This window comes from Centroberyx affinis, unplaced genomic scaffold (genome assembly GCF_046629955.1).
Source record: "Centroberyx affinis isolate AG114_WGS23_722 - 3 ecotype Tasmania unplaced genomic scaffold, CSIRO-AGI_Caff_v1 ptg004550l_1, whole genome shotgun sequence".
In the NCBI taxonomy this organism is placed as follows: Eukaryota; Metazoa; Chordata; class Actinopteri; order Beryciformes; family Berycidae; genus Centroberyx; species Centroberyx affinis.
Window position 1 is genome coordinate 265 of NW_027282180.1, and position 25490 is coordinate 25754.

Here is a 25490-nt window from a genome sequence, read left to right on the forward strand (position 1 = left end):
TTGGGTGCTCACCATTACCTCGCTTGGGTAACACCTAAAAGGCTGTGGAGGAGGAAGCTGTCGGTGACCATGTCACCGAGGCCGCTCCCATTGGTCAGGAGCCCGCCGTTGTCCCGGAAACGGCGGACAACGTGGACGCCGGAGCGGAGGCATACGACTTTAAGGAGTATGACCTCAAGGAGTATGACTTGGGCGAGGTTGACAGGCGGGTGTATGATTACGGGGCGTATGATGAGTATGGCACGGCCCCGCCCAGCCCACGGCGGCCTACGACGAGGAGGTGGGGCCCGGGTTGCCGCGGAGACCGACGTCTCGGAGAGCGCCGTAAGTATCGCACTCCCGCCCCTCCCCCCCCCGCCCGGTCCCCGCCGTGCTCGACCCGAGGGGCGCGTGCATGACGGACTCCCCTCTCTCTCTCTCTCTCTCTCTCCGGTGCACGCCTTCCTAGTGGACCGCTTGGCATGGGGAATGTGTCATTGTCATGTTGTGTTGTGGAGCCAGCTCTCACCAGTGTGTTCATGCCTGTAAATGTCTTGCTATACCGTCTGATGTAATGATTGACAGCTGCAGGAGACAGTGCATGTCTTGGGAGTTGATTAGTCCATAGATCACAGGATTTTATTCTGATCTGTAGAGTGTCTACAGGCACTCTTCACACACCCACACACACACACACACACACTTAATCAGTCGATGAGTCGCCCAACACCCCCCCCTCCTCCTTTCACCACTCGTCTCTCAGCAGTCAGGTCTGAACCTTCCTCTTCCTCCCCCCCCCCCCCCCTCCGCCATTTTAACAAGCAGCCTGTTGGTGACATATTTCTCCCTATATGCCCCAGGACACAGCAATTAGCCCATACCACAGAGCCAGCTGTCTGCACAGTGCACACACACACACACACACACACACACACACACACACACACACAGATGAATGAAGATATTATGGATTCCTCTCACTTTCCTACCCACAGCCCAGCCCAAACCTTTGAACCCCGCCTCCCCCAACACAACCTAGCCGCAGCCAGTCTTGGTTGAGGTTGTGTAAATATGAATACTCTAAATATTATTTAACGGCACCTTGTCCTCATCTGTAGCCGCTTGGCCCTGCATTCTGTTTCAATTTCCCACAGATAGAACACCATCCAAACCCCATTTTGTTTCCATGTACGTTTTTGGGATCGTTTCCATGTGAGGGCCAGGCTTTTATTGGGTCTTTTAAGCCTTTTTTTAGCACCCCACCACCCCCCCCCCCCCCACATACACAAACACACCCCAACCCTAATCCTCCCCCTCCCCGACCCCCCACCTCCCAAAACACACACACACACACACACACACACACACACCGACCAATTCCCTCCCACCAATGAAATCTCAGCAGTGTTCAGCCTTTTATTGCCACTTATTCCCTTTTAGCATCGCTGGACAAACGACGAGCAAGAAGAAGACTCCAAAACTTGAATGTTGGGATTGTGGGGGCCATATCTGTAATATCTGTGTTTGCATGTCTATGGTGGCCTGTCGGTGTCATGTTTTATTCAGTCACCCCTAAAAACACACACACTGCACAATGGGAATGCAATGACGCCACTGCTCCATTTCAAGCGCACAGCCTAGAGGTCCGCTCTCACTCCGTTCCCACTAACATCCTGCCTGTTTTTGTTCCACGCCTTCGTCTCCCTTCATCTTATCCCTCACTCCCTGGATTCACCAGCCGCTCGTCATCGTTGCTGTTCCTCTCCGTCTGTGTGGGGCTTGTAGCCGCCGTGTGAAGAGTCTCACCTCTGTGCTCTGCTTTGTTGACCGCAGGTCGCCGGCGCCGGAGGAGCCTTCGGCCAGAAGGGGGAGAAGGGCGAGCCGGCCGTGATCGAACCTGTAAGGGCCCCCAAAACCACCCCCCCCCCCCCGACGCCGACCCGCTCAAATGACGTGATCGATTATCGCATGCCAGTTCTGTTGAGATAATCCTGTGTTTTCAGAGCGAGCTGTCGGATATCTGCTCTGAAAGATGCTGTAAATTGTCAATTATCAATTCTGTGACTTGTTGCCCTACATTTTTGCAGTAATGCTTGTTTTTTTTCAAGGGCATGCTGATTGAAGGACCCCCGGGACCCTCTGGCCCAGCTGTGAGTATAGTGTGAAAAAAAAAAAAAGAAAAAACTTGAGAATAGTCAAGTGTTTTTTCCACCTAAGCGTGTTTCTGGAGCGCTGTAGTCAGCATTATATGAACCGGCACGACGACGTCTGCTGACCTGGCTTTGTCTCCTCAGGGTCTTCCAGGTCCCTCCGGCCTACAAGGACCCCCAGGCACTGCTGGAGATCCTGGCGACAGGGTGAGAAGCTATTTTTGTCCCCGAACTACCCGGAGCTTTCTGTGTGTGTGTGTGTGTGCGAAAAAGTGTGCATTGCGAGGGTACGTGTGTGTTCATACACGTCTCAAAATGCAAGGGGTTGTTTGAAAAGGAGGGGGCGGGGAAGAGGGTTTTCCTTTTACTGACAAGTGTGTGCCATAAGAGAGAGAGTATGAAAGAAAGCATGGACCCCTAAATAGACGCACATTAAGGCCACAGACCCCATTTGATAAGAATTTATTCCAGGGATATGGGAAGATTTTAGTAGTTATTGATGTAGTATTGAACTGTAGCACTGTCTACACTGTAGATGGGGGATTTTAGTGGTGCGAGTAAAGCCCAGGATTATAATAGTTGTTCTTTTGCATTCTCTAATTGGGATAATTGCTAGTGAATTAAATTAGAGTACAAGTAAACTATGCCTCATTTTGCTGGGGACCCCCTGAAACTTCTTCAAGGACCCCTGATGGTCCCCGGACCTCACTTTGAGAACCACTCATCCAGGGACATCATGTATGATGGTCAACTTAGCTGTTAAGTGATGAGAACATAGACACCAAAATCATCCATGTGTCCCCGGTAGATCTTTGGCTCCATGTGCTACATGCTAACACTTTAGCTACACTATGTTGAGTGACAGTACTTTTAGGTAAAAGCACTACTAAAAGGTCACTTACTTTGGATACTAAACTTTATAAGTAATAAAAAAAATGTTAGTGGTTTTTATATTTGGCCCGTAGATTCATACATTTTAAAAAAGAAGTTTAGCCAGATTTATTTTTGGAACTTTTTCAGGTGAGCAACCACATATTCACCACATCCTGTGCAGTGATTTTTAGCTGTGCACAGTCTCCTATCACCTTCACTTCCTATGGAAACAGGGAAAGTAGTCCCTGCTAGTTCAAACAGTACAGTATTTTTATCATATTTTGTGTTTTGTGTTTATCTCCTACACAAAATTACCATTAGCCGCATATCATTTAAGATTAGTTACATTTTAGCTTTTAGCTTTAGCAACACGTTCTCATTTTCTCACTTTTGAGATAGTACTGGTCTGATATTACACAACATAGTGTAGCTAAAGTGTTAGCATGAAGAACCAGAGCCAATGATCTACCAGGGACATGATGATGATTTTGGTGTCTGTCCTTGTCACTTAACGTTGAGCAATGAGACAATCTCCCAAAGACTTGCTGTATTCGTTTAACAAAAATGGATGTAAATAGTACCAGAAAATGAAAGACAGGTTATCTTTGTCACCATACTGAAATGGTTCCACATAGGACCTTTTAAGAACCACAATGTTTATTCTAATTTGCTAGTTTTTATACTAACAGAATCTACAGGTTCTTTGAGTCCTTATGGTTAGAACCCTTGGAGAACTCTCCTTTTTCTGGTAGTATGTAACATGGTCTTGATAGTTTACCTATTAAACACCCCAGCTAAAGAGGGATTATTAAGGATTCGATGATGGATTAGTCGCATGGACGAGTTATCGAGGCCAAACTCTTGAAGCTCACATTTAAAAAGATGATGAATGATGTTTGTGCTGGGTTTCCCTTGAGGAGAGTGTAATTGATTAGCGCATAGCTCATCAGATTCTCTCTTTCTCTCCCTCTCTCTCTCACTCACTCTCTAACACACACACACACACACACACACACAAACAGACACACACACATGCCAGCATTCAGGGAAGAGGATGTTGGTTTTGGACTGAGGACAGTGGCATGGCTTACAGACAGACAGGACCGGTCTGTCTGCTGGAGGAGGGCATGAAGTGCATGTTAATCAAGCCAACAGCCCACCTCCAGCATTTACTACTCTATGCGTGTGTGTGTGTGTGTGTGTGTGTGTGTGTGTGTGTGTGTGTGTGTCTGCTTCCACAATACTGACAACATGCTATTACTAAGTATTAATACACATTTAAATTAGGTACACATTAGCTACAGTGGCGTGCACAGCAGGAATGATTATCTGATCTGAAAGTATTCGCCTGAAAAAAAAACTATATATATTTGGGATCTTTTTCCTGACAAAGTATTCTGTTCCGTCAAAATGAAATAAAAATGTATTAGAAATCGAAAGTATAAAATTCTAATAACACAGTATAATAGTAGAGTATTCACCCTCTTTGTTTTGGCTAAATTGCCGCTGCTGCAAAAAATTGCTCAACATACATTTCATACAACTTCAGATTGTATTTGGGGGTTTTAAACAATATTTGCTTTTCAGCATTGCTCCAGTTCTGCCTTTTTTGATCTTTGGTCTTTTTGATATGATCTTAAATCTCTTAATTTGACTTTAGGGGGTTTCCAGTATTGTGTAGGATGGTGATTTATATACATTTAAATAGAGCTTCCATTTGTCCATAAAACTGCCATTTTACTCTTTACATTCTACAAACTAGATTTTCTTTTTTTCTTTTTTTATTTCTAATTTCTCACTGTTTTACATTCACATGTATAGTCAGTAATGAGCATTTCAAATGAACTATTGCATGTCAGCCTTGGGTGACACATTGAGAGGAACTTCTAACTTTCTAATTTTAATTCTAATTTTAATTTTAGCCCATCACCCAGTCAGCTAGCATGACATGCTTGCATAATTCTTGGTTTATCTTTGATTTTTGTGTATACAGCAGGTTTCCTCAGCTATAACTCTACCCTTTATGCCATTAAATTAGCAGAGCTCCCAGCAGCCCCTGGGCAGGGCAGGGGCAGTCCACCCCCGCCCTATTGACACACTCATTTGCACACCAGTGGTTCACTTTCTACTGCCTATCATAAAGTCTTATAATTCAACACATATGTAAATGTTGTTACACCTTAAAAAACAGTGCATGGGTGTGTGAGTGTGTAATTCATTAATTTCCCTTTCCCGGTTTACCAGATGAGGAAGTCCAAATATGCATCCTCTCCTTTTCCTGTTCTATCCTTTTTCTTTCATATGCTACAACTGATCTCCAATGTATTCATCCGTGGTTCTCTCTCCTCTGTCCCAGGGTCCTCCTGGTCGTGCCGGTCTGCCTGGTGCCGATGGTTTGCCGGGGCCCCCAGGTACCATGCTGATGCTGCCGGTGAGCACCCATGATGATGCAACACAAATGCATATTAACCATCTGTTACATGAAGGAATATCCCGCCTGTGCTTTTTCAATTCCCCCTCCAAACATCTGATTCTTTTAAATCGTTTAAACCAAAGGTTCCCGAATGTTTTCATTTCACAGACCCCCGTCTGATCAGAGTTTTCCCAGAGACCCCCACATAGGAAGACTTGTGTTATTGTTGGTTTAGTATTGAATTGCATAACCGTTTACACTGTAGGTGGGGAATTTATAGTGGTGAGAGTGAATTCTACGACTAGAATACTCGTTTTTATGCATTCCTTAACTGGGATAATCTCTAGTGAATTAAATTACAGTGAAATTAAACTATTCCACACTTTGCTGGGAAACCTCAGTGACCCCTGCAAGGACCCCTGGGGGACCCCACATTGAGAACCACCGCTATAGACCAAAAACAAGCTCGGATTTGTCCATAACTTGTGTGCTATCAAACGGAACAGGATGTGTAATAGCTGTGGACGAACAGAATGAGCAACAACTTCAATTAAATTGCTGTGTGTGTGTGTCTGTGTTTGTGTGTGTGTGCTTGTGTGTGTGTGTGTGCAACAGTTCCGCTTCGGTGGGGATGGTGAGAAGGGACCCGTGGTGTCGGCCCAGGAAGCCCAAGCCCAGGCCATCCTCTCCCAGGCCAGAGTAAGTAGACCAGGACGTTAAGCAAGCCAAATGGCTCCGAAACAACCACACACACACACACATACACACAGCTGTAGGGGGAAAGGGAGGGGGGAGGGGGGGGATGGGATGGAGTAGACGGTGTGTGTGTGTGTGTGTGTGTGTGTCTGTGTTGCTCCGAGCTTTTCCTTGGCCTTGCGAGGCTAAAAGAAGACATGCCGAGCGGGCTGGAGAGCAACATAAAAAAGCCACTTTGAACAGATGGACAGTGGGGAGAGACTGTTAAAAATACTACAGGGGGCTCGTGACCCGCGGGTGGGCTAGACCAACAGGTGTAGAAAATGCATGTGTGTGTGTGTGTGTGTGTGTGTAGGTGGGAGAGGGGTGGGGTTGTCGGAGGGAGGAAAATTTGGTTTGGCCTTGATTTGTAGGAATGATATCCCACTTTCATTACACCCACAGACATCACAGTAAACCAAGAGGTTAAGTGGGGAAATGAGTGAGTGGTTTGGACATATGGAGTGGTGCTGCAATATAAGATAACATGGAACTTTAAGATAGTAATAGGATACAGCAAAGAAATATAGAATAATAAGTAAGTATAGGGGAAGATATTAAGCATAATGCAACCAACAATTCACCATTACATGTTAAAGGGAATGTATGAATGAGTAGTATGGGAGAAAGTACAAGATAACATAACATAACATAAGATAGGATAACATAAGATAAGATATACTTGGGTTACAGCATTATGATGCTGTGCAAAATAACAGAAAATCAGTGTGCAAAAAATAGCAGAGTACGATATGAAAATATACCAAACATATGAAATATATGCAGTATGACATAAGTAAAAAAAAAAAAAAAAAAAATCATTATCTATGCTGTGCTGTGTAACAAATGAGAAGTATATGACAATATAAAGAAAACAAATATGTGAGTTTATAGCACATTACCAGGTCTACAGAAGGCCATACCTATGTACAGAAAGTGTCTAGATGTGCAGATGTGCATTGTATAAAAGCATACACCTTATCAGTACATACAAATATATCATATGTACAGAATGTGCAGATATGGATATGTGGATGGATATTACTAGATAAATCCCAGATGAAAGTGCATTCAGATGAGATATCCACGATTTCAAAGACAGCTTCTCTAGCAAAATGTAAACAAATGATGGGACTTTGTAAGAGATAGTCGTCTGTGGGTGATAAAATGTCAACACTTGTACAAACTGGATGGAACACCCAAAACGCCTACCAGTGTTTCACAATGGACTTCCTTCTCAGAGTGGGAGTTTACCTTCGTTCTTGTGTGTGTGTGTGTGTGTTTGCCCTACAGCTGGCTATGAGGGGACCCCCGGGGCCAATGGGTCTGACAGGAAGATCGGGGCCAGTGGTGAGTCTCCGTGTTTTTTTTTTTTGTTTTTTTCCCCACCACACACACACACACCCACCCCCACTCCTCCCCCCAACCCCCCTGCTGAAAAACACACACTGAATGCCCCAAACCTGAGTGAATAGACAAAGGGGACGGGCTTAAGCCTTTTTACTGTCTTTTGCCTGCTCTCCTGCCAGTCTTACATTGTCCAAATTTTAAAAAAAAATAAATAAATAAAAAAAAAAACCTACAATATGTTTGTTTATGTTGTGTTAATATTTCGGCGGGTTTTTCGGAAGAGACAAAACACCGAAACCCAGATCCCACATGTCGCGACCGCACCGCTTCCCTGTTACTATCTAGGTAGCTTCCAGCTGCCAAGAAGATTTCACAGTCATCCCCCCCCCACCCCCACCCCCTCCCCCAACCTTCCCCCTTTTTCCTCTCGGGCTTGTTGATACACGATCCACTATTTATCTGCAGGGGAAAAAAAAAAAAAAAAAAAAGGCCCCTGCAAAAAAAAAAAAAAAGACGTGGAAGAATTACCCCTCTGTAAAAAAAATAATGATCTGAAATAACGTGACAGAGGCAGATACCCGGAAAAAAAAAAAACACAGCGAACGAGATAAGGGACTCGGGGAAGCTTTTATCCGCTCTGAAAAGCACCTTTCTAAGACGGTTTCCCTCCTCGAGTGAATGCGTGTTGGAAACCCGGCTCTTTTCAGACACAGTCGTCCCTATTTCATGATTCCGCAGCCTCTGTCTGTCTGTAATTGCCAAATCACCGGCTTCGAACGCGGCCCGTCGTCTTGTAGACCGATTTCATGCCCCATCCCTCCGCCTAGACGCACAATTTAGCCCAATTTTAGACTTAAGTATACGGCAAAAAAAAAAAAAAAAAAAGGAATCCAGTTATGTTAATGTGCCTCCGTCTCTTTTGAGTCCTCAGATGTCAAAAATGATTTCAGAAAGCCGGTATTATAAGCTCGATGCTGCTAATGACAGAGGAAAGTGCATCAAATCATGTGTAAAATAGTGGCTTGTAAGAATCTAAATTATGTTAATAAGTGTTGCATTGTCTTCATTTGAGGAGCCTGATAGCTCATGCATCTACACTAAAAGGAATGTACATATACAGTAGAGCATAACTCACAAAGAATGCGCCTGGTTAGCTAAACATCGCCATCTGCTGTTTACTGTACACTTTTTTTTTTTCATCCCTTCATCTCATAGCAGACTACATGTCCGGCAGTTCAAATATAAACGCATCCATGTCTGCCTGGTTTCTCTCTTCAGGGTCTACCTGGTGGTACCGGACTGAAAGGTGAAAGCGGAGACCCCGGACCTCAGGTGAGAAACAACTGATGCACCGATCGACGCGTGCAAAATGGCCCTTGCCAGCCACTGTACGATTAATTCAAACGCTGTTGATAAGTTGCTAAGTGCCCCCCCCCCCCCCCCTCCTCCGTATGTCTGCACAGGGCCCCCGGGGCGTCCAAGGGCCTTCGGGACAAATTGGAAAAGCTGGCAAGAGGGTGAGTGAACTCAATGACCTGCTGTGTATGTGTGTGTGTGTGCTCACATGCCTCCGTGCGGGCATCTGTGCACGTATTTGTCTACTTGTTGTGTACGCAGGGCCTGTGTGTGTGTGTGTGTGTGTGTGTGAGAGAGAGAGAGAGAGAGAGAGAGAGCTCAGAGGCTTATTTCCAATCCAACAAACAATCGCTTGATACGTGCTTAGCGGCCCGCGCTGCCTCCAATCCCCGGATCAATGGCCGAGCGTAATCTGTCTGAAAATGCCAAAATGGGAATACTGGCCCGGTGGATGTGGGACACAATTAGTGCCACGGCCCAGTCACTGACCTGATTGGATAGTAATAATCATAAACCGGGCAAATTAGCGGACGCAGGCTTGATTCGGGGACCCAAATATGAGGGATTAGGTGATTTTTAATGCCACCTGTCTTACTCCACACCTTCATAACAACAAATAGAACTGAGGAGAGTGAACTATAAAATGATACAGCTGTATTCCATATTGGCAAAGAAACACTCAGCTTGTACCACTAAGATTTTGTTTTAACTTGTTTTACAGAGGGAGGATGGTGCCAGTTTCCTTTTTAATTTCTCAAGCATTTTCTGAACTTTCAAAGGCAATTTTACCCATAAACCCCTGTTCATTTCTGGACTCTACTGTACATACGTTCCACGTCTCATTTCCCTGTCGCCGTCTTCTCAGGGTCGCGCCGGAGCCGACGGGGCCCGTGGGATGCCCGGAGAGCCAGGCTCCAAGGTACGACGCGACACACTCCCCGCAGTCTTTCACGTTTGTTGTTTGTCGTTGTTGTGTTTGTTGTTGCGTGTGACATCATCCGCTGTGTTCTCCCCCCCCCCCCCCACCGCAGGGTGACCGAGGCTTTGACGGACTGCCTGGCCTGCCCGGTGAAAAGGGACATAGGGTGAGTACAATGCGGCGAACCCCCCCCCCCCCCCCCCCCCCATATAGAGTTGGAGGGGAAAAAAAAAAATACTGTGTAGAGGAGATGGGAAAACGCTATGGGGCATCTTGAAAGTATGTCACCATAAAAGAAGAAAAAAAAACAAAAAAAAAGAAAGCACGAACAAAAACGCAACTTTTTGGGTGTTCTGTAAGATTATTAGAGTGAGAGAGAGACAGTTTTTTTCATTTTCATTTTATTTTTCAATTGAGATTTCCCAGCTTTATTTATGCCAAGTCGAGAGCTACAGTGTGCTGCTGCCATGACCCATTTTCTAGGTACTTTTTCATACTATTTATATTATATTATATATTACTGATTGGAGTCTTAAAATCGGCAAAGGCCTGACCTTATCACATTGTAACACTTCTTATTAAATTAGTCCAAATCATCACTTTTTGATGTTCTCAAAGCATTGTTTTTCTCAATATGTTATCACTCATTGTTGCAGATTCTATTGAATTTGAATCACTTTGAGATTTGTACAGACACGAGATGAGAGACGAGATTTTTGAAGGAGTCCTCATGAACAACGGGAGTATTGTGAATGCTTTTAAGCTCACAGGCGAAAAAACACTATTTGCTTCATGTGATAAGACACAAAACTGGCATAAAACAAACTCCCTCAGTTATTAGGGATTAGTTGTCAGATTTAGCAAAGGGTCGGGTATCTTTTAGACGGCAAAAGTTCTGGAAGTAATGAAACATATTTGGCTGCACGCACCGGCTTAGAATTTCAATATCTGCCGCAAAATCATGTTGGGCAACCTCCTTAAATTTCAACGTGATGACTGAATAACTGTAATCTCATGCACTAATTTGAAAGCAATGTGGGTGGAAATAGGATAAGAGGTCGATGTTTGTTTCGTGCCACTAATGTACCCGCATTAAGCAGAACGCACGGAGAGATTCGGTGACACTGTTGCCTTGAAGCCAGGTTTTGTTTTTTGTTTTTTTTTACTTTCCAAATGTATTCCTAGTTTCCCAGAGTGAGACACAGTGAGATAAGACCAAACTTTGCATTGGAGTTGAAGCAGCAGCGAATAGTATCAGGATACAGCAAAGGAAAAATAGGATAAAAATGAGAATACAGCAAATGCAGGGTTATAAAATGCTTTAATGCAGGCAATAGAAACTATGAGAAAGTATGAGAAAATGTATGGCAGCAGCAGAAAAAGAAAGAATGCAGAATATGTCCGATACGAAAATATACCGAAAATATGAAATATATGCAGTTCGGTAGGAAAATGAGTGGGCAAATGATACCAAATATGAAGAAATATGCTGTATATAACAATGAGAAAGGTATGACAGTATTAAGAAAACAGATGGGAATTTCTATATATACAGTAGGTGCTTCCTTTGAAGATACAGAGCATAATATAGACTCAATGAAAAGGCTTCCAAGGCAGAGAGAGCCATAAAACGATGAATCTGCTAACTGAATCTCATCTCTCTCTCTCCCTCTGTCGCTCAGGGAGAGCTGGGACCGATGGGACCCCCGGGCGCCCCCGGAGAGGACGGACAGAGAGTAAGTACCTTCCTCCTGCTTTGGACTCCTGCCCCTAAACCACCGAGTTCCATCAGCTGTGGTCAAACAGCTCAACCCCCAGGCGGTCCGCAGCCGTCCCGGTGCGCAGGTGGAGGCTATGAACCGGGGAGGAGGAGGAGGGGTCCGCCTGTAACCTTCCCTTCCCCTGAAACTGCCCCCCACCCCACCCCACCCCCACCCCTACACACACACCTCCCACCCTCAGGCCACGCTGCATGTCAGAATGTGTTCTTACTCGGCTTGAGATCAGGGTTTGACTGATGCCAATACTGATATTTTTTGGCTTGAAGTTGCCAATAGCAGATTTTCAGTATCTTTAAATTTGAACATTTTCAAGACCAAAACACCTGCAAAAAATACCAATATTCTGTATTCTTGTCAGGGTGGAAAAGACTCAGAAACAGCATTTAGACCATCATGGGACACTAAAACTCTCCACTGAAACCCGGGATGTCTCATTAGAATCAATTCAGGTTACAGGCTTCCCATACCCAACCAGTGTAGCATTGATCTATTCTACAATAAATATGTAATCAAACAAACTGCTTCATATCCATCCTTTTAAAGGTGGACCACAGTGATTGGATCATATCTAAACTCTAAACTTTAATGAAATGTCAATATCAGGTTGAATATATCAGTCCAACCCTAATAAAATAAATGAAATTGACACTGACTTTTTTCTGTTTCTCTCCATAGGGCGAGGATGGAGAGATCGGGCCCAGGGGATTGGCTGGAGAGAGTGTAAGGATCGTCCGCCACTGCTTGCATTCCATCACCCAGCTTCCAACAAAACCCTCTTTGCATTTAAACCCAGTGTACCCCTCAGCACGCATTCACAAATGCATCCACCAGGGGGCAGGATTGCCCCGCTGAACACTCTTAATGAGTAGAGCGAGTAGAAGATAAAAACTCTCTCTCAACCGGTCCCTTCTCTTTGTTCACAGGGTCCCAGAGGTCTGCTGGGCCCCCGCGGTCCTCCGGGCCCCACCGGACAGCCCGTACGTACTCGCACCATCACTTATGACATCACTTCCTGTAACTGACACCGGGTATAAAAGAGTCTCATCTGATTGTTTGGGTCTCCGCAGGGTGTCGCCGGCGTGGACGGGCCTCCGGGTGCCAAAGGAAACATGGTACGGATGCGACTTGCGTTGCTATGGCGCCCGCACTGTTTAGGTCGGGCTGTTAAAACTCTTTTTAGGATTGCACAGCTGCGGGGTCAAAGGTCAGCCCCGTCACCTCAGAGGGCCTGAGAAGGAGAGTGGTCATATAAACCGTTTGCCCCCTGCCTTTTATGACATATTGTAAGACTATCAAAAGCAAAGTGAAATATGATGACAGTCAGGGTTTGAAATGAAAAACAGCCACTAACAAAAATGCTGGTTTTAAGACTATTAGGTCCAATGGAGTTTGATATGAGAAAATGTTTCATGGTGTAAAACCTCAGCGGTAAACGTCAGGTTCTGGCGTCAGTCCCTCAGAATCAAAGAGCGAGGGCTTCTTCTTTCTAGAGCCGCCATTTTTCTAGAGAGACCAATTTCTCCACCCACAGGAGCAGGAGAGAGACCAGAATGCACTGCAGCAGAGAGACACTCTTGCTCTTACTATGTAGTAGAAGTAGATTCAGTTCAGTCAGTCACTTATATTCTCCAAATGAAATTCTGAATCCACTTGCCACTGTGGCCAGTTGATAAAACTAGATTCAAAACCTAATGCCAATGTAATGAATCTTATCAATAAGACTGGATGGTGCCGACCTCATCGTCTCCATTGATCTGCATAGAAAGTGACAGTACTGAAGCTTGCTTTTGGAACTCATGACTCATGTTTTGTCTCATCGCTGTCCTCAGGGGCCGCAAGGAGAGCCAGGCCCGCCCGGTCAGCAGGGCATCCCCGGGACACAGGTGAGCGAATCAAACGCACCCCATGGCTCTCCGTCCATGACAGTAGGAAAATACAGGAATCGTAAATGCCGTAAATGCCACATTTACTTTTAGATTCATTGTTTTATAGCTTGTGAGTTACAGAGGCAGCCATGATGAATTAAACACACAGATGAGCAGCTTGATTGTCATGCGCTGTCACAACACTTGATATTGTTTATCTCTGCGAATGTAAAAAAAAAACAAAAAAAAACAGACATTTTCTAAAAAAGTTCACTTCAAATCAGAAGATGAGGAAGCATCAGGATATGATGATCATTTACATTTTGACTGCTCCTCCTCTCTTCTGCCCACCCTTCCTCTATTCCTGTTCCACCTCTCCCCCGGAGACAGAAAAAGTCCACACACACACACATACATATTTTTCTTGAATATTTTTCAGGGGTTTATCTTAGGGAAGTAGGGAAGGGGGGGTTAGGGGTGTTTAAGGGTGGAGGGATCCATCTGAAAGCATCTCATTCATGTCGGTGGAATTCCTGCAAGGCTGCCACACCTGTAGGAGCAAGCTTCAGTGCCTCAAATTACCCTGCCCCACACACACATGCACACACACACACGCACACACACACACACACGCACACACACACACACGGAAGCGCTGGCACAATTAAGCAGCCGCCTACAAAACGCACATGCATGAACACACGTGCAAACTTTAAAGTGTATGCACTCCTACAAGCATGCCGGATGATCATATGCCTACTGATACACACACACACACACACACACACACACACACACACGCACACACAAGCTTAACATTCCTTTGCCAACTGAACTATTTACAACTCCAACAAACTCCCCAGTCTCTCCAGCTAGTGTGTGTGTGTGTGTGTGTGCGTGCGTGTGTGTGTGCATGCTTGTGGTTGCCATGGGAACAGACCCTCATTTCTGTCTATGTGTCTCATAGGGTCTTCCTGGTCCTCAAGGCCCCATCGGACCGCCTGGTGAAAAAGTATGTTCCCCTTTTTCTCTTTTTGCAAAATTTCTCATTTCTGCTAAAAATTCTTTGCATAATAGAAGTGTAACACGAATAATGTAGAAGAAGAATATAAGTTGCTGCTCCAGTGGAGAAACCTCAGCATCTACAACATTCTCATTTGGAAAGGGATTACTGATTAGCTGAAGGCAATACCTGCAATATATTTGCGATGCCACAATGCTAAAGTCTTTTTGTCATGAAAAATTCAGGACTAGAATGAGAAAAAGCTTAATATCATATCAAAACAGCAATATTTTATGGTTTACAAGCATTTTCACATTTGACAGGGTATCGGCCGGTCTTTCAAAAGTCTGAAAATGTCTTAAATTATCTAAATTTAAGGCCTTAAAAAGTGTTAAAATGACCTTAATCCAGTTATTAGAGGGCCTATTTCATGCTGCATGTCCACTGTTAGAACAGGGTTAGTAGTGCAGTCTGCTTTGCTAAACACAGATGGACTCCATGTCCCTTAACAATTAATTTCCCACTGCCCTTTCTCTTATTCTGCCCATTTATAGTTTCACAATTTTCATGTTCAATCAGAAATGGGCCGCTTTCTGTTAAATTGGCCTTGAATCCAATCCCAGGTAGCCTTATAAAGGTCTTATAAAAGTCTTAAATTTGGCTTTGTGAAAGCTGCAGATACCCTGTTTGAACTCTGGTGATAGAGTGTTGTGGAAGCTGACCTCTGACCTCTGACTGTGTGTTTGTTTGTCTCTGCCTCTCTGTGTACAGGGACCTCAGGGCAGGTCGGGGTTGGCCGGCTTACCTGGAGCTGATGGGCCTCCTGTGCGTGCTCTCATCGCCTCTTTATCGCACACATGCATGCACATACACACACACACACACACACACACACAAATATAACACTAGTGTTTACCTTAACACACAAAAAAACTCAATAAACTTCAGATGTTTTGTTTTTTTTGGGCTTGCAAACACTTTTCTCTCCATCAGTGTAACACAGTGTATCAGTGTAACACAACACACAGTCCCCCCCCCCACACACACACACACACACAAATATAACACAAGCATGTATCTACAGCTGTATACAGGTGTAAATCATTATGAACAAAAATCAGAAAAGCATTCATTTATGGGGTTTTTTCCCCTTAAAAGACCATATCCTCATATAACCTCCATCAGTTTTACACTACTTACCACTATGCATAATATTAATTTAACATCATAAATATGTATGTCAGCCTAAAAAAAAGGTGGGCGAACACTGGGTAGACTGGGTTTAGGCGGGTCTACCCTCCACCTCCTTGCGATGCACCGCAGAATCGAAACTGAAAATCCCTCGAGGAGCGTTAAGGCATATTTTTCATCAGCAGAAATGTAATAACGCACGCTGGAGTGTTGTTATTCCAGACCTGTAGCGTCTCGTGTCGGCCCTCCCTCCCTGCCCTCACTAGGAGAGGTGCGCCGGTTCAAGAGGCAGGCGGGGCCCTCGGTCGCCCCGAGGCCCCGCAGCCTGCTGATTTACAGCCCGCTGCCTCCACCTCACACCTCAGATTGGAAGTGGCAGGTGTTGCCAGCCAAAGGTTTCCATACATATAGATTTATATATATATATATGTGTATCGGTGTGTATAGAGCTGTGCATGTGGGCTTGGAGCAACTCTGCAGCTGTTAAAGTCTCCCTGCCCCATCGCTCCAACACTGCGAGGCACTTGCTGTTAATCTGCTACCAACTGAATCTGAGTCTTTCTAGATTTGTTTTTTTTTTACTGACATACACTCCACAACATCACATTCTCTCAGATCTCTTCGTGTTTTCTCCCAGTATTCACACGACTATGCAAAGGCATGGCAGTGTTCTGACTTTTGACTGATTTCAGTGTTGAATGGCTGAGAAACATGTCTGTGACTTCTTATTCTACAGGGTCATCCTGGTAAGGAGGGTCCGCCCGGAGAGAAAGGAGCCCTAGTAAGTGTCTTTGACTGATTGATTGAGTCATTTGGTTGAGATGTGCATGTGTATACATATGTAGGGGTGGAAAGAGCACCAACATATCCTACTCCAGTAGAAGTACTGTTGCTTTTAGTGAGTTTTTACCTGAGTAGCAGTGAAATTAGTAAATGTACTCAGAGTAGAAGTTAAAACAGACATTGTTATCTTACTTATCATTGACATCTTTCCAATGTGGGAGTTCGACGTGTTATATTACATGTTCTTATCAATTATGTTGATAATTCATGTCAAATTCATATCAGTATTCATTCTGTGATTTTAAAAAAAAGAAAACACCCATCCCCATTATTCGATAACGTTACAACATGTTTGTTTTGCTTCTAGCTAGCTAACTAGCTAACAAGGCTAGCTAACTAGCTAGACAACAACCACGCTAACACAGACCAAAAATACTATGATAATGTTAACTAAACTACTATTATGCATAATTTTGAGTATTTAATGTTACTTGCTGTTAGTTATCTTAATGTTTCCTCCACATGTTAGTGCAGGTTTGATACAGATACAGTTTCTGATGCAATGCTTATGGAGAGCCTGCAAAGTTTGTAGGCTACTCTGTAATAGATGCCAGTCAATATACTCAAGTTAAAGTAAAAGCAGTGACTTAAATATATAAATAAATATGACTAAAATATACTCAAAAAACTACACATACACCAAAAAACAACTCAATTACAGTAACAAGAGTAAATGTAAGTTGTTGCACGTATGCATTGAGAAGCAGCTAAAGACATTCAGTGCTATACTGTATTTCCACTTGTGGACAGCCACACCATGCGTCTGCTCTTCCATCCACACTGTATAGCAGACAGTACATTAACCATGCTCTGTTTCCTTCTCTCCAGGGTCAAGTGGGTCCTCAGGGCCCTATTGGCTATCCTGGCCCTCGCGGTGTCAAGGTACGCTCTAGCACTGATACTGTAGGCATCAGATATACATGGAGGTAGACTGTCCAGTGACTGCTTACCCCTTGCTAGACAAGAATATCCTCTATTCTATTCTATTCTATTCTATTCTATTTTAACTATCCTCTGTTTCCTGTCCAACAGGGTGCCGATGGTGTCCGTGGTCTCAAGGGTTCAAAGGGAGAGAAGGTATGAATGTTTTTACACATCATTTCTCCATTTGACACGTCAGATTATCACCATTTACCAGGCCCAGGAGTTTATGGATCACATTATATATATCCAGTATGACTAAAATGCCACGAAGGCTGTTTGCAATTTCATCAACACAGGCTATGATGAGTAAATATTCCGTCTCATGTTGATATTTAAAATAATGTGATTTAATTGTCATATTGACAAAAACTTACGGCATAACTAAACATTGCAGTAGTGCACATGATCACATGAGTCACATGAAGTGTTTTATTACTTGTACTCGACAGATTAAATTGAATGTTTCTGACATTAGTCACACAAAAAAATGACAGTTTTTTTTATAAGATAGTGTAGAATTAAAAAAACAGAAAAATAGGAAAATCTTTAAATGTTGCAAAAGTAATCTACACTAAGAGTGGTGCTATTTTTTTTTTCTAAATGGACATATTTTTGTCTACTATGATTTCATTATTTTAGTTGACTAAAATCGTAGGCCATTTCAGTCAGTAAATAAATGACTAAATCTAATCAATATGCCATGATAATCGTCATCATGTAGCCTATATCATATATCATATATAAAGAGACTGTGAGCACAGAGAAACAGCATTCGGGAGCAGCCCTTGTAAACGTATTCCCGTCACAGATCTCCCCGTCTCTCCACCTGCATCCCGACTTTGTTTTGACTCTCTGGAGTGTCGGAGTGGCGCCCGAAAGCGGGGGGGGGGGGGGGTCAGTCGACGGCGATCTTCAAGCGGGAGAGCCGGCCTCGCTCGGAGTGGCCCTCCATCAGCCCGCCCGAATGTAAAGCTGTCACGCTCAAGGCCCGCCGCTTTTTTCAGAGAGCGCCGCAATCCCACCTCAAGCACTTCTGAAGTACACTGCCGCCGCGCCGCCACGCCGCACACAAACCAAGCCGCCCGTTAAATATGCGCGGCCGTTCATTGAAGATCGATCGCGTTATGGCCCCGCACAAAATCCATTATCTGACCGAGAGATGTTGTTTTCAGGCGCGGTGACAGGTATTCATATCAGTTTTCTTTATTGAATAATTTATATCGAAAGATTCAAAAAGCCGAAACCTTGAGGAGAGAGAGTTTGTTATGAATAAAGGATGTGCTTTACCTCAGGTGTGTGTGCGTGCGCGTGTGTGTATACGTGTGTGTGTGTGTGTGTGTGTGTGTGTGGTCTTTGTGCTGCGGGTTACTGGCAACAGACATGCTCGCCGCTGCATTATGCATCAGGTAAGGGTGGAAAACACGGACAGGTGACAGACTAGAAAGAGAAAGTGTCAAAGAAAAAGAGGCTGAACAGACAGAGGGGGGGGGGGGGGGGGGGATGAAAGGAGCTGTTGTCCTTCAGCAGCCGCTTGAACTTCCTCCTGTGAAAGAATTTGATTCAATTAAAATGTTTCTTGTTATTTCTTGAATCTGCATACACTGTATTGTAGATGTGTTGATTCCAGTGTTTTAACACAGCTTTCCCTCGACCTGCCAGTGGCTAAAACACAACGCAGGAGTGAATAGGGAGATGCTATTCCGCTCTCTGGCCAGCAGATGGCAGCGTCAAGCATGTGATCCGCGGAGGGGGCTGTCGGAGGGAGAGGAGAGCGCCGCTGAATCTTAAGCAGATGCACAATAAATAAAAAATGTCAGAGGACTCAAAGGTTCCCTCATGAAGTGAAGAAAACAGTCTATTTCAAAGACCCTCGGTGGAGAAACAGCACAAACAGCCTGAATGCCAATATATTGAAACCGCCGAACAATTAGGGCGCACGTGGGATGACTTGTCTCTGTCTCGTTTTTTCCAGGGCGAGGACGGTTTCCCGGGTTTCAAGGGAGACATGGGAATCAAAGGAGACCGGGTGAGGAGCCTGACGGGGACCACACCACTCCGTCACACACACACAAGTGACTTCGACCGATAGCGGGCCTGATCGTGATTCTCTTTCTCCTTTGTCGCTACAGGGTGAACTCGGCATGCTGGGGTCCCGCGGAGAGGACGGTCCCGAGGGACCTAAGGGCCGCTCCGGCCCCAACGGAGAGTCAGGGCCCATGGGTCCCGCCGGAGAGAAGGTACGCCTCTCGTTTGCGGTTTGCTTCCTAGTCGGGGTTCGACTAACGGAGGTTTCTGAAGGCAGATAACAATAACTTTGGGATGTTTTGTGCTGATGTTCATTAGCCTTGAATTGAACCATTTCCATGCCCATAAAATGAAGAAAAAAAAGCCAAGTATTCAGTGTTTCCCACAGAATTGTATTGTCGTCAGGGTGGGAAAGCCTCTGAAACAGCAGCTACTATTTACTAGTACTACTACTAATAAAACATATTCAGGCATACTTATGTGGAATCCGATCAAACTGTTGCATTAGAATCAACTCAAGTGAAGGGTTTGCCATAGTCAATCAGTGTAATATTGATCAATTATAAAATAAATACTGTATGTAATCAATCAATCTGCTTCACATCCATCATATTCCATTTGTTTTGACATTTCACTGTTCACCCAGGCATTGACGCTCAAATAATAGCATCTGGCTGTGTTTTTCAGTGTAGTTGCTGATGTTTAGCCCTAAAGCACTTAGCACTAAAGTTGTGTGACTGGACTGACGTGTGTGTTGACGCTGTCTTTCAGGGGAAACTGGGCGTCCCAGGATTGCCAGGCTATCCAGGAAGACAAGGACCAAAGGTACGTTAACGTCACTTTTAGGGTAGCACAGTTATCCCAGTACACTGGCATGACATCACCACCACCAACACACACATATGGTTAACACTGGACAGCATAATGGTTTTCTGAATATGAACTAGAGAGGAAATGAATATATAGTATGATAGCATCACTGTCCCATTACAAAGAATTCAGAGTAAAAAAAAACAAAGAAGAAAAATGGTCTGTTACCTGCAAAAATTTGCATGTTTTACGCACTATATTGATTAAATAAAGAAATTCTGGTAATGTTTTAAGCCTAACATAATTACAATACTGTACCTTGAGCTAATTACCGCAAACAAATGAGAGCACGGTTGAGACGATCGGTGGCCTCTGTCTCACACCAGGGTTACTGTTAGTGCTAGACTACATTTCCCATAAGCCCCGTTGCCTCCTTCCCCCTCACTGAAGAGGATCAACATGTTGGAAGTGATTTTTCCATCGGCCTTTCACTCCTTCCACCATCTGCCGTTGCCAGAAACTCTGAAAGCTTTAGCTGTGTTTGCTCTGGAAGAACAGCGCTCTCTTCCTGTTTTGTGCCGTAAAGCGATCCAGCAGATTTTCCCTCCAAATCTGACCCGGTGGCTCACAGTGTAAAATGCAGAGTACAGGCCGGTAGAGGCTGCCGGTCTTCTCAGTGATGGTCCCGTTTGTTTACGGTAATTATACTAATGTCTCAAAATGAATGCGGTGATGATTTATTGATGTTAGAATGCCACACGTAGCACCTTAAGTACAGACCAATTTTCTTCTTGGAATAGCCCCTGTCTTTCATTCTGTGCACTAGTTTACGAGGATCCCCCTGAACTTTTCGTTACTCGGACCGTTCTAGGCTTCCGCTGATGACATGCACTCCTATTTATTACAGGCGGGCCCAGCGTCAAATATCCTTAAACATCCATTCCCCTTTCTGCACCTATTTATTCCCCACACATCCTCACGTCCGCCGTTAGCGCGGATTAAAAGCTTAGCCATATGTCCGACGATTACGCGGAACCCGTCTTTGTGTGAGCTCCCGTCTGAGTGAGCGCGAGCTTGACGTCGAGAAGCCCTGCCAACTTGGATTTTGGTCGAAGCGCGGCCCGACTGAAGGAGCGCCACGGGCGTTTTCTAAGCGCTGCCCTCGCGGGACTCGGAGCTACCGTGTGCCGTCTTCCTACCGCTGCTTAGTGCTTCGCCAACACACTGTTTCTGGAGCGATCGCACGATGCCGATGATCAGATGTCCTCGGACCTGAAACCGTCCCCCCCAAAAGACTGGTTTCAAGGCTGAGGAAAAATGGCCGAGGCATCTATGAAACCGATCCATAAGCTTAAATACGAAAAGTAACAAATCAAACAGATAACTCACAATTTGGCATCGTACTTTTGGATGGCGGCTTTGGAACATTAGGACATATGTTACATTACAGTACAGTTGGAGTCATGTGGAATATTTTTTTATGTCATGTTTTTTATGCTCCCAATGCATCGTGCAGTGAGGTGCTGCAAAACGGGTAAGCTGCTTTTCAATCCTCCATACACACAGTCCGTTGCCAAACCTAAAAAAACAAACTGATGTCCCCTTCGTGTTTACAGGAGCTGATGTGCTTTTTTTTTTTTTTTTTTTTTTTTTTTTTTTTTTTTTTTTGGAGACATCTGATTTTTTGCTCCAGCGCCTCCAAGTCCTGTGCAAAGGCTTTTTGTTTGTGTGTGTATGTGTGTGTGTGTGTGTGTGGGTGTGTGGGTGTGTGTGCTGGTGTCCACCTGACACCGAATGTCTCAGAACATTTGTCGCATTTTTTTTTTTTTTTTTAGCTCAAGCGTACTGGAAACCAGACAAAACAACATTAACAAAGGAAGGAACGAATGAAAAGTCATAGAAAAGTCGTGGAATTTGACATCAGGGCCTCCGACTCTAATGGAACCTGACATCAGTGCAAACACAGCATCTCCCAAACGGACCGTCATTCTAACGCATGACCTGACCCACCCACTCTCTCTCTCTCTCTCTCTCTCTCTCTCTTTCTCTCCTTCCATTCCCCCCGCCTATGATATCTGCCTCTCCTAACGACAGGGCTCAAGCGGTTTCCCTGGGTTCCCCGGAGCCAACGGCGAGAAAGGAGCCAGAGTAAGAAAACACACACACACACACACACTCACACACACATATTCACACACACACTCACACACACACACACACACACCGCGCCTGTTTGTGTATGAAAATCACAGTGCCATCATAACACGGCACAAAGGAAAATTGATTCCCATTATAAAGGCATCTGTATGATGACTCGGCACAAAAAAAAATAACAGCGGCAAAATCAATGTTGGGGAGAGAACAAAAGGCGGTGAAACAATTGTGCTTTCAGTGAGCCCCTCTCCTCGTTCCTAGCCTTGAAAAGACGACGCACTCGCACATTCGAGTTTGGAGACGAGCAGGAAAAATAACCCAGGGCAACTTTTTTCCCGTCTGAACGAGGCCACTTTAGGTAGCGGGTTTACCTCTATGAAATAGCCCCAAAAAAACCACATATTCCCACGGATAGCTCCATTCACCGTAACGACAGCGTCGGTTCGAGCGCGAAAATGATACACAAGGCATCCATTTAAATGACCTTTAATGGAACGAAGTGGAGGAGAGGCACTTCCTTACTGCTCCCGCGGAGTACATCGAAACCATCTAATGGACACAGTAAAGTGTGTGATTCCACTTACGCCGGGGCCACCTGCCAAAAATGAAACAATCAAGACTGTTAACTCATCTTTTCATAGAGTAAAAATCATATTTCGGCCAGGTAGCCCATTTGCAGCTATTGTACCGTTTTTTCTCTGCAGTGGCTTGGCAGGCTGCTTCTGCTCCTGCCGCTTCAGCCTGCCAAGCAGCTGATTAAATATTAGATAGCAAAATACTTAAAAAGTAGATACCGCACCTATATACACAGAACCCCTAATTTTTTGGTGTAATTTAAGATATTAGCTGTCTCGTATTTATATCCTACGAAGATAGTAGCTATTAAAGTTATGGAGCTCACATGGATTTTTCAATGGTTACACTGTAACGTCTAGGGAATGTTATTTTCCACAACTGCTGTTTTCATGAGTATTGATGTCTAAATGCAGCATCTTGAGTTGAGGCAACTAGTTTAGAACGGTTTCTCTTCTGCGGTTCGGCTACCGAAAAGTAACATACAGCCTCCAGCCAGTCGGAATTGAGGATTCACTCGGGCTGTGGTATAGTAACTTAAATGTGTGAGTGTCTAAAGTGTTTTGCCTTTGCTTATCTAATAGGGTGTTGCGGGCAAACCAGGTCCAAGGGGGCAAAGAGGTCCAACGGTATGTACTGTTCCACTCCCGTGAAGTAACTGATCCATGAATTAAGGAAATACTGTCCAAGTCATCTTTCATAACCCATCCGAGATTATACACTTCTAACAATTTCAGGATTTTGACATCACTAGATTAAAGTGTTCTGACTTGAATTGCTTGAGTCTTGAGCCGTTTTGTTCTTTCTGCAGGGTCCTCGTGGTGCTCGAGGGGCCAGAGGTCCAACAGGCAAACCAGGTCCCAAGGTACATCAACACTCCATCTCCATCACAACAAAACACAACTCTCACACTGATTTTCTTTAGCCCTTTACTGGCTAGATGTACTGTATCACACACAATTGCGTTTGACAGAAATATAACATAAACACAAATACAACTTATTTTGTACTGCATCTATTTCATGTTTTACTGCTAAACTGCTAAACTACACAGTGGTCATCAGCGGCACTGTAGGCTACATGGAAGCATTATTCATATATTCATGCTGATGGTTTGTCCTTGCTGTGTTTTGCAGGGCACAGCGGGCAATGACGGTCCTCCAGGCCCGCCTGGCGAGAGAGTAAGTACTACAATGACTCTAAGGTGGCTTTAATAAACATGGATACAATGGGAACAAACTAGGGTTAGACCGATATATCATTTAAAAACTCAACAATTCAAATAGTTATTGTTGAGTTGTAAGCCCTTAACCTGAATTGATTCTAATGCGACATCTATCAGCACTTTAAATTCAAAGTTATCGGTACCGGCCTTCGAAAACCCATATCGGTCAAACCCTAGAACAAACGCACCGGGTTTCCAGGACTGGGAGCGGGGCGTTAAGGGTTTTGGTTGCCGTGGGATACATGAGTCATGAAGAGGCCAGACCGATCGATGTTCCCTACTGGATGCAATGGATGCATGTGGATAAAATTGCTTGCTATGATTGAGTAGCAGTGGACAGCTTTTCTGAACCTCCCTGAATATCTTCAAGCAGATGTTGCTGTTTGGTCCTGTGAGGTTCAGTCTGGCTGTTTACGATGAGTTAGCCTCAGTTTCAATGGGAAACTGGATGAATATGATTGAATGGCAAAATGTAATAATTAAGTCCGTTTTGAAGCACATTAAGACTAGATTGCACTCAATTTTGGCATAGTATTTTATATTTGAAGTATATTTACGCTTCATCATGAGCCCCAGTAATCACAATAATGTCAGTTTCCAAATAAGAAATTTCATTCATTTAAAAAACTCAATTCAAAACACAACTTTCTGAGTATTCATATATTAAAACAATTTGCAACATCTATATCAATTCAGTGGTGTCCTGACCAGCATGTCAGACCCTCTTCCTGGCCTTTTTTCTGCCTCGATCTCCAACCCTCCCCGTCTGCGTTTCTCCCTGATGTGGCTGCTGTTTTCCTCTATTCATCTGACTCACTCCTCCGTACTCCGCTGTTCTGTTTCTCTCCTGCTCTCAACCTGTGATGGAAATACTAATTCAAAATAGAGACTACACATTTTGGTTAAGCCCCTCTTTGGAGCTACACACTGTTTCTGATAGGTTATTCATTCAATATCCAACATGCGTCGCAACATTTTTGGTATATTAACTGGGATGGTAACAGTTAGTTGATATTGCATCCACATACTACATTTAGAATAGAATAGAATAGAACAGAATAGAATGATCTTTATTGTCAGTATACTCAGGTACAATGAAATTTCGCCTGGCTTCTCTCGGTGTAGTTAAAAATAAAACAAATAAATAAAAGCAGTAGTAAAAGCAGTAATAGCACCATAATGTTACGAAAGACTTGTGCAAGTACAACTTCAAAATAAAAGGCACTAGTTAAATTAAATTTACACATTTACAAATTTACAAAGGTTGAATATTATAAATATTAATAAATAGATGTATTTAATCAGTAGAGAAAGGGAAACA

At 44.1% G+C, this 25490-nt stretch overlaps 1 protein-coding gene across 1 annotated transcript in view; it reads left to right on the forward strand.

Annotated features, from left to right (window-relative positions):
• The first annotated feature begins 235 nt into the window (after positions 1-235).
• LOC139665373 (collagen alpha-1(XI) chain) overlaps positions 236-25490 on the forward strand; it is a 60059-nt gene continuing 34804 nt past the window's right edge. The window contains exons 1-28 of the mRNA XM_071544372.1: positions 236-324; positions 1813-1878; positions 2088-2129; positions 2274-2336; positions 5359-5433; positions 6031-6114; positions 7444-7500; positions 8779-8832; positions 8964-9017; positions 9722-9775; positions 9888-9941; positions 11458-11511; positions 12232-12276; positions 12480-12533; positions 12624-12668; positions 13386-13439; positions 14389-14433; positions 15196-15249; positions 16352-16396; positions 17287-17340; positions 17491-17535; positions 19355-19408; positions 19512-19619; positions 20179-20232; positions 22312-22365; positions 23529-23573; positions 23756-23809; positions 24081-24125. Of these exons, the coding sequence (XP_071400473.1) occupies positions 238-324; positions 1813-1878; positions 2088-2129; positions 2274-2336; positions 5359-5433; positions 6031-6114; positions 7444-7500; positions 8779-8832; positions 8964-9017; positions 9722-9775; positions 9888-9941; positions 11458-11511; positions 12232-12276; positions 12480-12533; positions 12624-12668; positions 13386-13439; positions 14389-14433; positions 15196-15249; positions 16352-16396; positions 17287-17340; positions 17491-17535; positions 19355-19408; positions 19512-19619; positions 20179-20232; positions 22312-22365; positions 23529-23573; positions 23756-23809; positions 24081-24125 (1599 nt within the window). The 5' untranslated portion in view covers positions 236-237. The remainder of the gene's footprint in view (positions 325-1812; positions 1879-2087; positions 2130-2273; positions 2337-5358; positions 5434-6030; positions 6115-7443; positions 7501-8778; positions 8833-8963; positions 9018-9721; positions 9776-9887; positions 9942-11457; positions 11512-12231; positions 12277-12479; positions 12534-12623; positions 12669-13385; positions 13440-14388; positions 14434-15195; positions 15250-16351; positions 16397-17286; positions 17341-17490; positions 17536-19354; positions 19409-19511; positions 19620-20178; positions 20233-22311; positions 22366-23528; positions 23574-23755; positions 23810-24080; positions 24126-25490) is intronic.